Source organism: Hemicordylus capensis, chromosome 5 (genome assembly GCF_027244095.1).
Source record: "Hemicordylus capensis ecotype Gifberg chromosome 5, rHemCap1.1.pri, whole genome shotgun sequence".
In the NCBI taxonomy this organism is placed as follows: Eukaryota; Metazoa; Chordata; class Lepidosauria; order Squamata; family Cordylidae; genus Hemicordylus; species Hemicordylus capensis.
Window position 1 is genome coordinate 61149447 of NC_069661.1, and position 21251 is coordinate 61170697.

The 21251-nt window shown below is 42.1% G+C and overlaps 1 protein-coding gene across 6 annotated transcripts in view; it reads right to left on the minus strand.

Annotated features, from left to right (window-relative positions):
• The window catches only part of SLC10A7 (solute carrier family 10 member 7), a 221592-nt gene that overhangs the window by 158311 nt on the left and 42030 nt on the right, over positions 1-21251 (minus strand). For 4 of the 6 annotated variants that reach the window (XR_008309059.1, XM_053257899.1, XM_053257898.1 and 1 more), the window contains one exon: positions 863-901. The exons of 1 other annotated variant lie outside the window; for it this stretch is intronic. Coding sequence is in view for 3 of the 5 variants with exons in the window: in XM_053257899.1 (XP_053113874.1) it covers positions 863-901 (39 nt within the window). In the remaining 2 variants the exon portion in view is untranslated. Of the gene's footprint in view, positions 1-862; positions 902-7192; positions 7474-8848; positions 8938-21251 lie in introns of those variants that run through there. One more of the 6 variants, XR_008309058.1, reaches the window with a different exon arrangement.

Sequence of the window (21251 nt, forward strand, 5' to 3'; positions counted from 1 at the left end):
CATTTTCTAAATAACCACCTTAATCTTACATTATTTGCAATACTTTTTGTATTTTAATGCATGTTCAATTTATTTTAGTGTATATTTAAAATACTTTTTGTATTTTAATGCATTTTGCAATACTTATTTTATGCATTTACAATTCAACTTTTTATTAAAGTCATGCCTGCATCATACTTGAGATGAGCAATTTGCATTATAAAGATGCAAAATTATGCAAAATGTGTTAAGTGCCCCAGCTGTTTAATTTGCTTAGTGCATAAAATAGGGGAAAGAATGACTGAACCTGCCTTTTGGTGTATTTTATAGTATGCTGTGCTCAGAAGTGCAATCCTAGCATGTAAACATTGAACAGATATACTGAGAAACTTTGACTGTATGCTTATTTTTACTTATTCCAATAGTTTCCCTAGAGACATAGAACAAGCTTCTTCTCTGGCAGTGAAATATGCTAAAGGACACGTCACTGAGTGAATTAGCATAGCTTCTCTCATCATCTGGCCCATGTTTTCTATTCAAAATGCCATGGTCCCTTGATAGAAAATCATGATTGTGTGATAAGCCTCATTAGAAAATCAATATATTGACACTAGTCGTCTAAACATCTGAATAATAATAGATTGTCACCTCATTAAAGAGACTATTAACATGTACTTAAGCATCATTAAGTTATATTGATCAGAGATTATTCATGCACTAGTCTTCTTGAGTGTGGAGGAGACAGAAAAAGCAAACACATGCATAGGCATTTAATGAACAAGAGAACAGAGCCTGGTTCTCCTTTAAAAATAATCAGCAAGAATAAAAATATTGAAATAGTGTATTAAAAGAGCATACACACAAAAAACCTGTTATCACTTACCAAAAAGCTTCCAAATGCAGAGTTAAATATAGCAGCTGCCTAGAAGGAAGAGAAAAAAGTATCACTAAGAGTCTTGCTTACTTTACACAGAATGCTCTTTTTCTTTAATCCAATCATTCAGTTATCACTACCACTGCTTACAGCCATTACAAGTAGCCATTGCAAGGAGCCTATGCTAGTAGCTCATAAAACGTGCATCAGACTATGAATCCACATACAAGGCTGTAGAAGATGCAAAGAACAAAATCTATGCCAATAAATACAATACAGATTATAGCCATTACTACTGCTATTACAGATCTGCCTATTCAATCATGTGTTTGAAACTGATTTCACAAATACAGACTTATTCTTGCAAGAAGTCAGCAGAGAACATTCTAAACACATAAGAGTGCAGCAGTGTAGCTTGTCAGAAATTGAACTGTCCACACAGTACTTCAACTGAACCTTATTTTATTTGAATATGAACCCTTCATAAGCTGAATACGTTTTGAGATCAGTATTGCACTATACAAAACAAAACAAAACAAAAAATGATTTAAACATTTAGTGAGTCTAGGAAGTCAGAGAAACAAATGTCTTTGAACCAAATTTTAAAAGAAAGTGTTTGCTTACCAAGAAAAGCATTCAAGTAATAGTGATGGGAATAAGCATTAAGAATAACTTACTAAATTCCATGATGTACATAAAGCCTTGTAAAGCTTCCCCCTATACCATCAAAGAAGGAACTCTGGTATGGCATCCAGTCCAATGATGCAGAACCATAAGTGAAATAAGGGAGATGGGGAAGGAGGGGGAGAATCTGCTATTTACATGAAGAGCCGAGGCAGAATCAAATCAATCACCAAGGACGTCTTGCAACCATAGAGAACCAGTGGATGTTCAAGACAGCTTGGCAAGTTTGAATCAAATCCAAGAACACAGGCTAAGCTGTAGCAGAACCTGCCTTCTGCTCGATAACGAGAGAGCAATGAGAGTGAATGGCTAATGAGAGGCTTGGCTCCAGAGAGCTTAGCTTTCTTATTCGAGTTCATAATTAATTCAAAGCGTTGATAATTTCATTACAGTCATCCTTGGCTGGCCTTATCAATAAAAGATAGCACTGGACCACAGCTTCTCAGTGGCCCAAACACACAAGCAACCTCAGGCTTGGAAGCCTTTGCCTAGCTGCTTGCTTGCAAGGACAATGGCATATGGCATTACATGTTGCTGAGGGAGCTTTTGAATAGATATAGCTGAATAAAACATCATAGTTGACAGTTGTAAACTATGGCAACATATTTTAACACCTCTAACTCATCAGCATTCTGCTTTTGAACATAAGGAGGCACCAGTCCAAATGACTCTTCTTGCCAGCAGTCACAGCTAAAGTAGCATCATACACGCTCTAACAGGCAAGAATTAAACCAGTCTTCAAAATCACCGTTTGAACCCCTGACACAAATAAACTTGGTGGGAAAATGTCCTAAGTACTCTGGGTTTGACCTAAAACACTAAAATATTTAGGACCAGGGTGTCTGGAGGGCTAGTGTCTCCCTTATGAACTTGCCCGTGTCTTGCCATCACCTTCGGAGTTCTACTTCAGGGCTTCTATCTTTAGGAGGTTAGATGAGCGGCATTTGGGATCAGGATTATTTTGTGGGAGCAGCCACAGAATATCCACCCTAGAGACATTTGCCTGGTACTGAGCATACCTTCTAGGCTGTCAGAAGAGTTTCATTTTCTTGAGTGGAACTCGGAAGGGTTTGGGGTTTTTTGCCAAAGTGGCTGTAAAGGAAACTGCCTCGGGGTGATTGGTGAACACCCCAAATCTATGTTATGGCTTGTGTTAGGAAATGGTGGGCAAGAGAAAGAGAGGGAGGCGGTTGGATTTAAGAAAGGGGAATAGAGATAGAGTTAGGCTCAGCAAGGGGCAAATGTCATGTCATCTGATGTGGACAAAAAGACCTCTGGGCTCCTGGAACATCTGAAGGACCTCATTCCTCATGGACAGCTTGATCAGGTGAGCACAAGAAGGTTGGAGGGGTTAGGTGATGGAGGTGGATCCATGAGGGGGCTTCCTCCGTGGAACCAGCTTCCTATGTTTGCGAGGAAGACTGGGCGGATCAGGTTAGGCAAGAAAGCCAATCTGGGGGTGGCATGAAGTACTGAACACAGCCTAGCTGATCGAATTTCATGTATAAAAATTGAATTATTATTATTAATAATAAACAGATTGCATAGCTGCGAGAATAGGAAATCTGCATATACAGAGAGTTCAATAATCGAATCAGTACTTTTAATGGCCTGTGATCAGTAAATCGCCCAAGCAGCTGGTGACTCCAAAGTAGCTGGTACATAAAGAACACACTGGCTCGTAGAACTGGGGCTTGTTATATCCCAAAATATTTCCTGGGAGAACATTGCAGTTGACCTTTTTTGCTGAAGATGTGTGTTGGTTGGAACCGGCAAAGATTCCATTGTTGCCGATTGCTCTTCCTGAGTGTAACAATATGGGAATTGCCAAGGTATGCCAAGACTTTTTGTCAGGAAAACAGAGTGCATGGACACGAGAAGAGGAAATCTGCATTGACAAAAAGTCCAATAATCCAATCAGTACTTTTAATGAGTGCATCTCCAGGTCCTTATCGCCAACTCAATCTCTTTTGTGCAGGGGGAGAAAGCATCTGCACAAGCCTTATCTGCATTCTTCCTGCTGAGTTAATTGGCACATTAGCTTGCTGCTATTCTTTGCAAAAAGAGGGAGTGGTAGGGAGTTCACTCTGAGTGCAGAGTGACCTTGGCTGGAAGTTAACCTGTTTTTAGTTAACTTCTGGGGTCTACTTAGAGTGTCCCAGCATAGGGAGGGTGTGCATCTGCTTCCCTTTCCAATTTGCTTGTTAGGAGCCAAATCTAGGGGTGATTGGCCCACTGTCGACTAAATAACCTGTCCCTATGTGCCATAAATGGAGAGCTCACGATGCTGTGAGGCTCCTGAGCATGTCAGGAGTGAGATCTCCAAGCCTGGAGACTCAAACACAAACAAGGGGGCTCCTGGAAGCCAGCAGAAAAGCATTGCTAGTAATATGGCCCCCATTTGAAGATTTGGATGATGCAATACATCATCCAAATCCCTGGCTTTTGCTTTTTAAAAACAACTTCTTTAGTGCACCTCTCCTTCCTCCAACCCCAACAAAAGACTACCTGAAAGCTATGACGAAGGGGGTGGTGGAATGATTTAGAAATTACATTTTCAGTATTACACAATAGTCTTTTTAGATAGTGTGGTTTACTAAGCAAGTTACATAAATTGTTAAAAATAGGAAATATTTCTATTACAGTTACTACATATTTCAGGGTATTTAGTTGGAACCTCTAATGTTAAAAATTATACAAATAACTTTTTAAAAGAAAGGATCTCTTTTATAGCGTATATGACTTGTATATATATGAAGCTGCCACCCATGGTTCCAGACTATTGGCCCATGTAGCCCTGTACTGTCTACTCAGAGTAGCAGAGGTTCTCCAGTGACTCAAGTACAGGTCTTTCCCAGCCTTGTTACCAAAAAAGAACTTCTAGGGCCTGTGAGGGAGAAGAAACATTGATGATGCTTCCCCCAATAAAGGGAGGGAAAGTGGCAATACAGAAGATTATTTCCTCTCTTGAATTAGAAATACAATTTATGGCATAAAGGGGTGGGGTGTGGGATGAGAAGCATACCACACCTTCCTCACAAGCCTAGAAGCCATGGTTTGTTTGGCGGAACATGGTCAGGTTCATGGTTCAAAGCCAAGGTGTGTTCAGAGGAACATGGTCAGGTTTGGAGAAGCAGGCCCATCCCATTTCTTGTTCCTCTCACTGTGTATTTTAAAGGAAGGTGGGAGTGCACTTCTCATCCTTCATTGTGGCTACTGTAGTGGGAAGAGCAAATGGCAGGGTCAGCCCTATTTCTCCGATTGGGAGTGGGGTTGGAACCAGACAGACTTCAATTTCACTTAAACACCCTATTCTGCTATCTCTATTCCCACATCTTGACAAGGAGTGTATTATATAATGGGTAAATCTTCTCTAAAAGCCCTGAAATGTTCAGAAATTGATGTTATCAGTTTTATAATGAATTGGAGGGCTGCATGTTTATTTCTGACTGAAAATCAATTATGTTGGATGTAAGCCTAGCATTTTTAAAATATATATTTATGTGTTTATATATGCTGCTGAAATTAAATCATGCCTCGGGTTCAACACTGACAAATTGTTATCACGCATGCATACAGACACACTTTTATTAGAGTAAATCAGTTTTCCTATCTGGAAAGCAAGCTTTAAAAATATGACATTTTTAGCTAAACCTTTTAAGATCCTTGCACGATTTCTAACAAGATCCAAGACACTAGCCACAACATGGTAGCAATGATGAAGCACACAAAACCTGACATCAGATCTTGTATTGGCCTATAAATAATCAGTTTATTACTGTTTATAGTCTTACTGGCTTAAACATGTTATAAGAAGACTAACTTCAGACTTGAACCAATACAGAAAGCACCAAAACAAGGTGAGTGTTCAAGGTACATATGTAATTTTCTGCTCTAGAAGATCGGTTGGTCAGTCAGACGGTCACACAAATACACCCATCCATATTAACTGAGTAGTCACAGACTTCCAATACGGAGGGCAGCGTGATCTGGACGTCTAAGTAAATAAAGGAAGTCTGAATGAACACATAAGAGGAATATTTAAAAAAACCAAAACAATGCAGTAATGATGGTCAGACTGATCCTATGGTTTTGCTATACCAGCATTATGCAGTTCTGATCCTACACACTCCTCACAACAAACCAACACCAGGAAAAATAAAAGAACACAGCAACACTAATAGCTCCTCTGAGAACATCCCTAGCAACTTTACTGCCACTTACCAAATGTGCACAGACATGGTCTTCTTATGCTTCGCTTGCCAGACCTCAATGACCCACTGGCTAGAACCATTTACACCTATGCCTACAAGTTCCAGGATTCCTCCAGTCAGTGCTTCAAGCCCCCTGCCAGCCCAAACATGATCAGAAAGAGCCTGTGAAGAACCCTTTTGCCAGGGAACAGACAAGCAATGAGGGAGTCCAGTCACAAAACCTAGTCCACCCTGTAGCACAAGAGGCAGGAGGGCCTGCACACAAAACCCATAGGCAAGAAGATCCCAGGAAAAGAGCTGGAGTCATACTGCAGAACCAAGAACTCAGCACAGACGATGCTCATAACAATGCATGCAGCAGGCTGGTTTCTGTGTAAAGGGAACAAGCATTTTGCAATGGAGCACTGCGGAGAGGAAGAATGTGCAAGGTCAAAGGTGACAGCACTGTGAGATGACAGGTAGTTCAATGGGAAAGAGTAGTATGACAGGAAGCAGGCAACATGGTTTTAGTCCTGCATCCCAACCCCCACGAACATGTAAATGTAGCTTTCATAAGGCAATGCCTATATTTTGAAAACCTAGTCAGCAGTAATAGTTTTAAGACAGAAAAGGCAGCAAGGCTAGAACCCAGACCTTCTAATCCAGAAAGCAAGCTTCCTAACCATGTAGCCACGAGATTAGACAAAAGAAAGACTCATGAAACTTTTGAGTGTTTATAAGTCGGGGCCTAGCTTATAAACACTACTCCTTCCTTTAACCCATGCATCCACCCAGGAAGCCCAACCACAGAGCCTGGTACTGAAGAAGCCTTTCATGAAGGCTTAGCTCAGTGGAACTACACATGCTAAGCATACAAGAGTTCCCAAGAGGTATAGGCTATCAGCCAGGGTGACTGGCACATGGACTGTTCAGATAATAGTCTGATGCATATGTGTCCCAAGATACCTTTCATTTTGCCCCCAATCCCATCATCCTATCTAGCCATTCCTCTTTCCCTGAAAATATTCTGTGGGCTGATTATCAGTGCCTGCTGCTTATTTCTCCAGCAAGCATTATTATCAGTCTCTTTCCCACCACCACATACCAGTGCTGTTTGGCTTTTCATCACAACAGCAGTAATGGGGATGGAGTGGCAGGAAGTGGGACCAAAATGGCTAGAAAACATTAAGCTGTTGAGACCTCCCTCCCATTTCCATCTGGTACTCTAGTGTACTCAGGGCCATATCAAAAAAGAAAAAAACAAACGCAGACCCTCAAAAGCCTGCTCGTGTGGTGATGGTGAACACACTGATCTCATCTACTGTGGGGACCCTTCTATCATGAAGGCATCTGAAGTGAGTAACAAGAGGCTGGAGAAGAACAGAGACACACAGCTGACAGAGCTCAGTCTATTAGCCAACAGTAGCCACAACGGAATGAATTCTGACACCACAGCAACATGGATGTTCCAATCCTTTTATTCTTGGGAGGTTGCTATACCTCTGAAAGCTGCATTACAGAAAGATATTAACAGCTGCACCCCATGGATACAGCTGGATCTGTTGTTTTCCTATCCGTTAGGCACTTCTAAGAAGCACGGGAGCCCACAGAGGAAAGAGATGGGAGCTGTACAGAGGAATCGTTGGGACCCCTTGGTGATGGCTGCCAATGTAGATCATTTGTGGGGTCCATGGCACTGTGGATGGAGAACATCCTTGCCTCTGTGAATAGCTGCTTGGTGGCCTGTGGAAAAACAAGAGACATGGCAATAATAATGAACAATGGGTAGCAGCTGTAACACAGTTTCTGAAACTAGGAGCTCATTTGGGACTGGCAAAAGTATTGCCAATCCTTGCTCTCCTATTCTTCATGCCTCTTTCCACTGTACTCCCCCTGATGTCAGCATCAGCTTTGATTTGCTTATTGGAGGGAAAGAATGAAGTCACTGGTATAGACCACCGCCATGGGATAGTCACCATTGATATACCTGTCCTCCATGAATTTGCCTAAACCCCTTTTAAAGCTATCCAAGCTAGTGGCCATCATCACATCCTGTGGCAGATAATTCCATAGATTAATTATGCACTGTGTGAAAAAGTACTCCCTTTTGTTGATCCTACATTTCCTGGCCTTCTGATTCGTGAGATGACCCCTGGTTCTAGTGTTGTGAGAGACGGATAAAATTTTCTCTCTGTCCACCCTCTCTACTCCATGCATAATTTCATACACCTCTATCATGTCTCCCTGTAGACACCTCTTTTCCAAACTAAAAAGACCCAGATGCTGTAGCCTTGCCTGATAAAGAAGGTGCTCCAGGCCTTAATCATCTTGATTGTCTTCTTCTGTACTTTTTCTTCATACCAGTTCTACAATGTCCTTCTTAAGATACAGTGACCAGAACTGCATGTAGTACTCCAAATGTGGCCACACGATAGATTTATATAAGGGCATTATAATATTAGCATTTTTGTTTTCAGTCCTAATGATCTCTGATCTTGCAAGGACGAACAAGTTATAAGATTTTGTCCAGCAGGGACAATATATGGACTAGAATGCTTGGTTTTCAGCAACAACAACTGTAAGGCATAACCTTCCCCAGTGGACAGTGGGAGATTGGATTTGAAGGACTGCTGTCACCAACAGGGCCCTCCTCTCTGCACGGTGCATACTTAATAGGCAAACAAAACTTGACTAACTATACTGTTTGGCCCTGTGTATATATGTGTTTTATAGATAGATAGATAGATAGATAGATAGATAGATACACACACACACACATATATATATAATTTATATATAAATATAAATATATTTATATAAATATAAATTATATATGTTTGCTTTATAAATTTATATATAAATATAAATTTATTTATAAATTTAAGTTTATATATGTTTGCTTTATAAATTGCAGCCATAGGGTCTGTTGATCTGGAACAGGACTGCAGGCCAGGGGTGGGAGTTTAAGCTTTGTACTACAATCCAGGTTGGGGAGGTGAAAGGGCTATTTCCCCAGCAAAAAAATTTGAACACACGGGCAAAAAATGCATTTAAATTCACATCTAGTTTGCCCCTTACTCAACGTTGTAGCAATATTTCCCATTTGGGAAATGCTTACCTAGGTGGGCACCTCACAGCCTCAGTGGAGTCACGGTCCCTGGTGAGTGGGTGTGTTCAGAGTCCTGAGACAGATACCTATAAAGGATACTGAGAAGACTCATGTTAGCCAAGGCCAGCCACAAATAAAGGAAACACAGATCACACCACTAGGAAAGTGCTTCCTTTGCACAGAGTGCCGTTTCACCAGCATTCTCCATTACTAAGTCATTCACTCATAGTTCTGTGAACATGAAGAGCAGATTGATTTAACCTCATGGCATGCACCTAAAGACAAGATACACGTTCCCTTGCCAAGACTATTGAATCTTAGGACTGAGCCATCAATTATGACAAATTTAGTTGGAATGCTCTCTTCTGACGTTGCTGTGGTGGCAGAAGGGAAAAGCAATTATCCAAGACTCTCCATGTACTCCAACAGGAATATTACCTTATATTCTTATGCAGGTTTGATATTACATCATCATCATCAAAAGCTTGACTGACCCCTGAGCAAACATTAGCTTCAAATCTAGCTCTTACCCCGTACCATGTGTACAACTCTGCCCAGATGGTCTCCTTTCACTTCAGTGCAAAGGCCATAATCAATGCAGGCAACTCCAGTTTAAATGCACTGTGCTACCATAACTCATTCTGCTTAGCATAGCAGAATACAATAGCAATCCTATCACCACTCAATGAATGAAACTCCAGGACAAGATCCCATTATATGTTTCACATAATACATAGGGGCCACCCAAAGTGGCAGCCCTGAATTTAGCTCTCCCCTTTCTAATAGAACTTAATCATGCCCGGAGGTCAAATGTGGCACATTTCCTCCCCAAAGCAAATGATCTAAGTAGGGACATAAGAACACAGCAAGTACTACTAGGTATATGTTCGAGGGGGAAAGAAAGATAAAATCCATGGCTGTCATCACTTGGAACATACTGTAGGAAGCTAACATCTACTGAGTCTATCCATTGGTCTTTCGAGCTAAGTATTATCTTCACAGACTAGCAGCAGCTTCTCCAAGGTTGCAGGCAGGAATCTCTGGAGAAGACAGGGAGGGAACTTGAAACCCTCTGCTCTTCAGCAGCTCCATCCCGAGAGGAATCTCTTACAGTGCTCACACTTCTAGTCTCTCATTCATATGCAACCAGGGCAGTCCCTGCTTAGCTAAGGGCATAAGTCATGCTTGCTACCACAAGACCAGCTCTCCTCTCCTATATGTTGCATAAATACTTGCAGATTCAGCACAACATTAGTGTGGCCCTAAATAAAAACCCAAGCTTCAGTAGTATAAATAAATCAGGAATTGTATTTCAAAGAACTACATCAAAATGTATTTTGTTTTGAGGAAGTGGTTTTTGTTGTTGTTTGTTTTTTGGAACTACAGTGTATTGTTCAATTTTAACTTTAATTTCCAAGTATGGGATGCTCCAGTTTGTCGAAAACAGGTTTTAACATGTCTGAAACTGCAAAAATAGATTTATATTTTTAAAAAAGCAATACATTTTATCTCGGTTGCTGCTCATAACTATTCATTTGATATAGGACTGGAAAAGAATATATATTCAAGTTATTGGTTGTGGGTGCTAAATTGAATCAGGTGTCCTTTCCTCTTAAGAAAATTAAGTTGCTTCTGTGCAAGAGTGTTTTAATGAGAACAGAGCCTGCCGACATTGATAAATGGGAATGACACCAGAGAGAGCATGTAAGCAGGACAATATGTGCATGTTACAGTCTTGCAACCTATTTTTCACTGACTATCCTGAATGACTTCACTGTTTCTTAAGGGGCCTATTAATCTCAAATTTAGTTATTACACAACGTTTATTTGAACATATATTCTGGGGATGATGACAGTTAATAAAGGAAATTTTTTACGAGCAGTATTTTTACATATTGTTCCAGCTATCGCTCCCTTCCCATTCTTCTATATTGATGGAACACTCTGGTTATGACGCAGCTTTATTTAAGAGGGAGAAAGCTACATATATTAAGATGCTTTTTTAAGCAAAGGGGGATTCTTAAATAACTGTTAAAATGCATATAAAAATCTGACTTCAAAATGGCAAAATAAAAATGTGGTGCTAACTGCCCCACAAAAAAAGAATCAATGGATGCATAAATGGTCCCTTGAAGGCAACCAAAAACCTGGCCTTAAAAACCTACATGGCTTCTAGTACTTCATCATTATCACTTTAAACAATGGAGTGAAATCTAGTTTTTAATCTTTCAATACACTTTTTATCCCCATTGAATGAAGTGGAAGTTGCATATATGACTGGCCCTGGATATGCAACCTCTTCTCTTGAAAAGGTATTTTTGTCACAGTGTGATTGGGCTGGATGACTCCATCACACACTTGAAAACCCAAAACATTAAAAAGTGCAGATCCTGAAGTCTCCTCTCCTATCTGCTATTTGGGCCACGGCTGCATTCAAGACCGAAGCAGAAAATAGCTGTATTGGTTCATAAAACAGGCTAAAGGCAAAATTAGTAAGTTATAATAATTCCATATTTTTATCCCACCTTTCTTTAAAAAAAAAATCCCAAATCATCCAACACAAATAGTATACAATACAGCTAGGCTTAACTACTATTTCCCTGTCCTTTCACCAGCTTACACAGGGGTGCAAGCTAGGCTACGCGATAGGAAGGGAAGGAGTTTAAATCAGAACAGTAAATTTAAATATATATCATTTTCTATTCAGATTCTAACCATGGCATCTCCTGTTCATTTTGCTAACTAAGCAGCTATGTTCTTGTAATAGGGGCTTGAAAGCCTTATTTTTAGAAAATATATGCAAATTTAAAATTGCCCATGCTAGTCATTGAGGCAGCACTAAAAAAACAACAACCACCCAGAATATAAATATGATTACTGGAAATAAATAGGATTACTGGAAATCCTATTTAATATGAATTAGGTCCATGGGACTTGTGGTTACACCTGGGACACAGGAGTGTGAAACTTAAACCTTGAGTTATAACTAGCCTAACATCCATAATATGGCTCTTGTACTGATTCCTGTGGCTGTATATAAGAGGTTATTTTTCCCCCATGCTGGATCATCTCATACAAAGCTTGCTGACAGACAATACCACAAACGGACTCTGTCAGGGATACACCTTTAGCACACTGCATTTTCTGTACATCAACTACCAGTTTGCTTTTGGCTGCAATACAAAGTGCTGGTTTTAAATTTGCAAGCTCCATCTCCAGGAACGCCTTCCCCAGCGACTTATTGATTATTATTTATTTAAAATATTTATACCCCGCCCCTCCAGTACATTACTGCTTAGGGCAGCTCAAAACATCAGCGACTTCCACACATTCACTGAGATTGATCATGTAGACAATGCACAGTGCTAAATCTAACCTGTTGCAGGTGTTTTCATTCTCTCTCTCCCTCCCTCTCCCTCCGTTGGAGGCAGGATAAATGTCAACTAAGAGCAGGGTCTTTTCCATATTAGCTCCAGTTCTATAGAAAGAACTCCATCTCTGACAAAGCCCAAGAGAGTCCTGTACTGCTGATATTTGGGAAGAGCTATTTTTCTCTCTCACTTCAGTAGCAACTTTTATATGCCCCTGGTACTTCAAACAAGTGTCACTTTTTTCTGAAGAAACAAAACTGGCTCTTTGCTTCATTTTGATCTCTGAATAGAATTGTATTTCAAAGTACATGACAGAACAGAGTAATGTCATCCAAAATCATCTGCACTTCCAGACATCTCCAGTCCAAATGAAGAACACAAGCTTCTGATCAGTGGAGTTTTACTCTGCGTGAATAAATGCTTCCATCAGATCAGTCAAAAGCTTACACTGACTCTGCCAGTTTTGGTCCACTGCCATAAGCAACACAGACATCAAGGTCTGCATCTGATAATAGCTTGGTGCACAGTCATGCAAGGAAGGCAACTGTTGTCCCAGGCACAAATCCCACTCCATCACAGTTAATGCCACAGAATTACTAATCAGCAGTCACAAGAATATTTTGGTGATCCAAAGTTTCCAATTAGGTAGTATAATGTTCTACCGCCATCAAACTGTAACACAAACCAGAGGTTACACTGAATGAAAAATCCAAATGAAATTTGCATTCCACCTAGAAATACTTCTCCTCCATTGTATTCTTCTGTGGATGAAAAATGTTGTGTTGGACATGGCCTTCTACCAGACGGTGATATTCCAGGGATTCTTGTTCATCTTCAGCTTCTGTGAAAAGCCTCTTAGGCCTACAGTACAAGCTAAAGAAAACAGCAAGAGGGGAAATCTCTGTCCTACATATATTGTAGCTTTCCAAAAACAGGGTCTATAGGAGTGGAAAGCAACTCGTAGATCATCAAGTGCAGTGTTCCTCAACCGCTAGTCTGCAGACCGGTGCCAGTCCATAAGGAGTTGAGTGCTGCTGGTTTGTGAGGAATTAATCCCTCCAAAAACAATTTTAAGCCAGTGGGGGCCACCGCTGCCGGGAGCTCCCCGGAGCTCATTTCTAGGCAGGCAGCCTTTGCTGCTGGGATAACGTTCATTTCAAGGAAGCTAAATAAGCATTATCCCAGCAGCGAGGACTTCCTGCTGGGCTCTGGGGATCTCCCGGCAGCGGGGGCCCCTACTGGCTCAAAATTGTTTCGGGGGGTACCTGGTAGGGATGTTCATGGACCGTGGAGGCGCGGTCCAACGCCGGGGGGACCGCTTTACGAGGGGGTTGTACTTACTCCTTCCGGCACTCCGTTTTTATGTGAAGTTTTCTGGGTGGCAGCATTCCTCCCTGCCACCCCTGCCCCCGTTGTTGACTGGAAAAAGCGGAAGTAGCTTCCACGCATGCACCCACCGCCACATCCGCCGTGCAACATGCACAGCGGGCACATGCGCAGAAACTACTTCGCTTTTTCCGGTCAACAATGGGGGCAGGGATGGCAAGGAGGAACGCTGATGCCCCGAAAACTTCAAATAAAAATGGAGCGCCAGAAGGGCAAAAGCGGCGGGAGGGATAAGTAAAAACCCCCACCCTTAAAGCAAGACCCCCCTCGGCATTGGACCGCCAGACCGGGCCACGCTCGAACCGGTTCACAAGCCTCTAAAATGGCCTCCGGACCAGTTCGTGCACATCACTAGTGCCTGGGGGTGGGGGCAAAAACGTATATATCAGAATATTTCAGGAACTAATTCACTCCCATTACAGCAGAAGTTAACAGACTCTCAGGGCAACAGGGGCTCCCCCTTTACTAACTGCTGGTTCAGGAAACTGCACACAAAGAATGTACAAGTCCAATGACTCCAGAAACACTGAGAAACACTGATCTAATGCAGTGGTCTTAAATCCTTTTGAGGCCAGGACACATCTTAAACTGAGCCCAAAAGTGTTTAACTATATATAGGTTTATCAGCTCCTCTCTCCCTGTCCTGGCCATGTTATCCTTATTTTTCATCATACCCCTTGACATATCTTTCTGCATTGACTTCTACTTTCTCACTTCTCTTTAAAATTCTTCAACCAAGAACGTTCCCACCCCTCAATGCTGCAACACATCTGAGCTGGCCTATAGCCCAGGTTTTGGTCCTAACCAACTAGTTCAGGGGTAGGCAACGTGTGGCTCTCCAGATGTGGCTGAATTACAGCTCCCATCATCCTCAGCTGCAATAAATTGTGGCTGGGGGTGATGGGAATTGTAGTTCAGTCACATCTGGAGAGCTGCACATTGCCTACCCCTGAACTAGTTGAAGGCCAATGATCGAGTTGAACTCCCTTTTGCAAAACAGAACCCCCATACCTAAAGCATCTACTAACTTTACCTGTAGAATCTTTGGGCGAGAGAGGCAAATCTCTAAAGATATATGCCAAAAAGCATCATCGGTTCCAGGTGTGCATGCAAGGCAATTTTACGAAAACTGTCTCTCTCCTAGAGCAAATTAACCATGTGCGGAAAGATGAACTAGTCACTTTTGAGGACCTATTGGTAAAGGGGTTCATATCACAATATATCCACTTTCACCCTTCCTCACAAGATTCATCTTCTAGAGCCACTTCGGCCATTTGAAAGAATTAAACACATGTCTGGAAATTCTGGATGTGTCAACATTTTTTCTGACAGGGCTCCTGTGAATAATAAGTAGGAATTCAGCAGATGACACTTTCTCCCCATCACATTTGCAGCTGGGGAAATCTTCATGTGATTAATCCCTGCCTGTCACACTACTGTTAAAAGCACAGGAACTCTGCAAAAGAGTTGGCAACTTACTACATTAGTAGACTTGTGCCTACAAAACGGCATCAGACTGTAACCCTCACAATATTGCACAAAGTGGCAGAATTACTATCCCATGTGTTAGAAACAATATCTCTTCATACAAACTAAAGTAGCATTGGGTTTACACGCTGCACAATCAAACTGTTGAATAGGATTAAACAAACTTGTCTACTAACAACTTCCTTAGAACTGCAACCATACCCATGGGTTAGAGCCAGAAGTTTCCTTCCTCCAGTGGAGGGAGTTTCCTCAGGAGGAGGCAGTACCTTCATCCAACTCTATGGTATGTATGGCTTCAGTGGCAACATGAGCTTGGACATGATCATGTAAATGCACTGTATACCATTGGTCCTCTAGCCCAGTAATGCCTACTCAAAATGGCATCACTCTCGAGGGTCCAGGTAGGGATCCTGCCTATCTACCTTTTAGTTGGAAATTGCTGTAAACTATCTATAGACTTTGTTAGTGAGTGGTATATTAATATGTTAGATGGATGGATGGGTGGGTGGATGGATGGATAGATGAATGAATGAATGAATGAATGAATACTAACCTGGGAACTTCTGTATACAAATCATCTATTCTACCTCCAACCTACAGCCTCTCCCCTTGCTTGTGACTGGTTAGTCCATAAAGTGATTCAACTTTACAGATATTTCCAGATAGTAGGGGCAAAAATGATCTTGCCTTATAAAGTTGTAAAAACATTGTTGGTAGGAGCCAGATAATATTTCAGCCTCAACTCTGCCTTGCATTCTGCAATCTTGCAAACTGCTGTAAACACGTGTAAACTGAATCAAACATGCAAGCTGTGGTAACTGTTTATTTATTACATTTATATACCGCTCTATATAAACTCTAAGGGCGATTTACAACTCAAACAAACGGCAACTAAAAAGGATTTTAAAAAGATCCTATGAGTGTTTGGGGGGAAAGGTTAAATGTTTGTTTAAAATCACCTGCTTGTCCATTTCTTTTGTGGGTTGGGTTTTAGGTAGCATCATCATGCCCTACCACCCAACCCACTTTGGTGTCCCTAGGAGCTACTCTTGGGGAGCAATGGGGCGTTTTTACTTTCCCCATTGATCCCTATGGCCAGAACAAGCTGCACCCACAGACTGCACACACAAGTTTGGCACTGCAATTTGCAATGCATTTCACAACCCTGCCTTGAAAAACACTGCATAAGCACACAGTAAAAGGGAATCTGTCCCTCCTGACATGGAACAGACATTTCAAAGATAGTCCAAAAATGGCCAAAAATAAATAAATCACTGACCCAGAATCCACTGCCAGACACAGTGTCTGCGCTGCAGTAACATCAGTGGCACAAGTTGTGCTCTCACACACAGTTGGGGCTCCTTACTTCCTAGCATTGCAACAGATGCCACAGCAGCACCCTTTGCAGCAAGCATAGCCATAAGCTCAACAAGTGCAACCTCAGTCACATTTTGACTAAGAACACCTTGCAATGCAGTTTGCAGAGTGGACACAAGCAGTGAGTGAAGCATGAATTATTCTCAAGGCCAGAGATGGAGCTCATCACAGCAATCACCAAGAAATATTACACACACAGAGCTGCACTGTCCATTTCTCGACACACTGGTTACAAAGAAAACAGAAGGTTGATGGTTCAAATCCCCACTGGTATGTTTCCCAGACTATGGGAAATATATTGGGCAGCAGCGATATAGGAAGATGCTGAAATGCATCATCTCATACTGCGTGGGAGATGCCCATGGTAAACCCCTCCTGTATTCTATCAAAGACAACCACAGGGCTCTGTGGTCGCCAAGAGTCGACACCAACTCGACAGTATACTTAACCTTTTTTACCTTACAAATAAAATAAGGTGCTAAAAAATAGGTAAGGCTGTATTTTTCACAGGACAAGTTGATGTCCAGTAATGATGCACACAGGCAAACATCGCGAAAGTGGAATTATTGCAAATTAACATCAGATGCAATTAATCAAACTGCTACACAACCTGAAACTTGTGCAGGAGTTCCTGAACTCTCACACCAGCCACATTAAAATGGAAGTTGCATGGCATGAGTGGTTGACCACCCAACCAATTTCCTAAAGAGGCAAATGATCAGTGCAGTCTACCCGCTACTTAGGTGAAAAGATATGAAATAATGGTTTAGATTCCTAGATGGCAAGATTGAAATGCAGGTCAAATGGGTGTGTGTGTTGTACCAAAGAGCTTATATATACACTTCTAGTAATCCTGGTCTAAGATGGAGCCCATTGCTGGGATATTTTCAAGACCTAACTTTTGACATGGAGAGCTGCAGCCAGCAAAAGGTTAATCAATAATGAATAAAAAAGAACCCCAAGCTATGAAACTATCTGAAATTTTAATTTATACCTCAGTTTTGTTCAGTACCAAAGGCTTATTAGCTTAGTAGGCTAGGCAATAGCTGTCATACCAGAACAAATGGTTTGTCAGGTTATGATTTAATAGAAAAGGCCCCTGAACAGCGATGCCTAAGTAACTGCCAACATGCGACTCTCTTCCAGTCAAGCACTTTATATCTCTAAGTGACTTTTTCTTTCTGTCTTTTAAATTACCTCAGAAGGTATTCTCCAATGGATACAGAGCAATAACAACCTCCCAAACAGAGGTTTCATTTAAAGCTAAAATTTCCTGAGATCTTAAGCTGTGATGAAAACACTTAAAGGTCTTGTCCCCTGATCCTCCTCAAGACAAATAATCTATAGTGCGATTAGAGGTCTAGTTAAAACAATGCATCCCATAACTCCAAAGAATATTACTTTCTAAGTGAAGTGAAAGAACAAGGCCACTTCTTAAATTGTGCCCTTTAAAATTTACCTCCAAGGCTATACGAACACATTTTTATGCCGATAGCCTACTCTCCTGCTATTTCCAGTGCAACTTTATCTGCGGAAGCAATAGGCCAGGGCAGGGCAGAGTTATCAACTTCAGCTGCAACCAACAGAATTTAAAAAACAAACAATCATGACAACTGAGTGTTCAGCCCCACCATTAGTCACATCGCGACAGATATTATCAAGACAGCCTGGTCATTCTAAGCTTTCATCACATGATGGCTCAGCAGGAGATGGTTGTTTCATTTCTTAAAAGCAGTAGCAAATAAGTGATGCGTGTGGAGCTTCCACATGATGAAGTCAGCATAAAGTGGTTGACCTGTTAACAGGTTCTCTGGATTTATCCAATACTCACTACTACTTGATACCAACTCAACGGCACACTTTACCTTTACTACCAGAAGTAGCTTTTGCCTATTTTTCCATCATTATGATTCTTTAACATATTTCATGCCAGCTATGATCACGGATCCCATCCAGTGAGATGAAGCTGTTGCCTTGGGCAGCAGATTATTATGGCACCAGCAAGGTAGCAAGATGCTGTTAATGAGACTGCTCTGGGGTGTTGGCTAGGCACCTCTGATTAACCTTTGGGCTAGGTGTGGGGTCTAGAGTGAGCAGTTCCTTACAGAATAAATGTGTGCAAAGCTTTGGTCTTGGAAATTACTAACAAGAGAGTTGAAGTCAAATATAATCAGGTTTATTTAGGGTTTTAGGGATACAGAAAGGAAATCTTGATTAATAAGCAACAAAATATTAACTAATAAGACTGATAAAACCCATAATACTAAATTGAAACTCATGAAGAGGCATTTTAGCTTGAGGTTCAAATTACAATCAACTCAAGGCTGACCAGAGAAACAGGCCCTTAGAGATCAGCTTTAAACTTTAAAGAGAGCAAGGAAGGAGTGGAAACATCTGGAGCAGAGTTTTGTTAGTATACCTGGATCCTTTCCGATGGTATGCCGGACACTGGTTGCTCAGCTGGTCTCTCTTCAGGGACAAGCAGGGAAACAGAATGTAAGAATGGGGACCCGTGTGCCACTTGTGGGTCAGGAAGCCAGTAAGAGTCTAAAGATGGTCTGATCCCAAGAGACCAGTTCCCTAATGTAGCCAAGTGTTCTGCACAGAACAGGCCTGGAGTCAGGGCCAACCTGGAGACGGAAAGCAGGATGGGCACAAGGGCTAAGGCATAGCCAGATGGAATAGCTGGTGCCCAGGTGCATGTAAACACAATGGGTGAATCCAGAGAAGAGACACACTGCTTGATGGTCTCTGTGACAGAAGTAAGCAGAAACCTGCCTTGGGGCCAAATGCTGATCACATCTTTCTGCTGAAAAGGGTGACATCCATGATGAACAAAAGCATACATTTTGTCCTGTTCAGTTCTAGGTGGGTGTGCCCTAGAGCACAATGAAGTGAAAAGGTAAATGTAAAAAAGGAAAATGAAAATGTAAAAACGTTGAACAGGCGGACTCAGGGCTTACCTTGAGTCATGAAGACCTTGGGGCGGGGGGCGGGGTAGATAACAGATTTCTTTACCATAATGAGCGTGTTTTCTGTACTTCATGCCAGCCATTAACAGTTTGGTCAGAGCGATGAGCCTGTTGCAATCTTATTGGTTCCTTCCTGGGAAGCTAATTAGCTCAGAAGACTAATCTTTTGTGCCAGCAGAGGGGAGTCCTCAGCTACTCCTCTAAGAGGAACTTCTTGCTAACTCGTGTCTACTTCAGCATCCTCACCAGTGCTTAAACACAAAGGAGAACATGAGAAATAGTCCTCTTTCAGTCCTGGGCTAGGCTGGACCTCCCCATGCTACCTGCTAAGTGACTTACCTTCATGAGTTGGCCCATGTAAGCAACTAATGAGCCCATGAGCCCACAGGCACAGCTAGTCAAAGTGGAAACTACAAGTCTGTCATTCCAAATCATATGCAGGGGTGCTGCTGGGAGCCCACAAACAGGCTATTCTCTTAAAAATGCCCTCCTGCCTCCCACATTAAAAAGGGGGGGAGGGAACAGCATTAGGTGCCCTGCCTCAGGTGCACAAAAGAACAGGAGGGCAGTAAATGAGTCACAGGCTTGTTCCCACTCTACGTTTCACCTCTTCCTGCCCCAGCTGCCTTGTTCTGCCTCGCATCCACCAACATCATGTTAATCCCAGGTGTATGGGATGCTCATTCACCTGGGTTGGGGAAATCAGGCAAACAAGCAGCCCACACTCCTGGATAGGATCAGGGCTCATGTCAAACTGGACAATGCAACCAGCATTGTGGTTGAAAACTTAAGCACAGAAGTCAGGACCTTTGCATACATTAGGAACATAAAACATTTAATTGGACCAATTTCCTTTGGAAAAGCATGTAAACCTCCAAGCTGACCAAAACAGTTCTATGTAATTCAACCACTTGCAAATCCTTACAGCAATAGATGTTGATGTAATAAAAGATTTTTATTTGGAGCAGTGCTACAGGACACAATCACTGTGGGAAACATTTGTGTAAACTGAGGTTTTAAGCAGCAAACCAGGCTTGCCAGACCCATGTACGCTGGTGTAAAAACTAGTGGTGTGCACAGAACCAGCACCTGCCGGTTGGTGTGGGGGGGATATCTTTGAGGATGGGGGAGGGTGTTCTTATCCCTCCTGATGTGTTTCCCCTGCCGGCGCGATCTTTTAAAACGGTCCAGCAGGGCATATCTACTTGCCTTCCTGGTGCCTCCTTGGACCAGAAGTGGCCAGAAGTGCCCGGTTTGCATGTACATGTCCTGCATGCACACATGCACAAGGCTCTTCTGGTCCAAGGAGGCACCGGGGCGGCAAGGAGATATGCTGCTGCCCCACTGGACTGTTTTAAAAGCCAGTGCTGGCAGGGGAAACACAGGAGGTGTGGGAGGAGCACCCTCCCTGTCTTTAAAGATAGCTCCTCCACCTTTGAACCGGCTGAACTGCCAGATATTCGAACCAGTTCAGAGGCCCGTAAAAGGGCCTCCAAATTGGTTCATGCACATCCCTAGTCAAAAGTAGGATCTTCTCACGTTTTACCTCCACACACTTTTTAATTTTATTTTAACAGTTATATCCTGCTCTTCCTCCAAGAAGCCCAGAGCAGTGTACATGGTTATGCTTATTTCACAACAACCCTGTGAGGTAGGTTAGGCTGAGAGATACACGACTGGCCCAGAGTCACCCAGTGAATTTCATGGATGAATGGGGATTTGAACTCCGGTCTCCACGTTCCTAGTCCACTACACCACACTGGCCAACACAACAGCATAACGCTTCCCACAACATCTGTCAAGTCCAGTACTACCCCA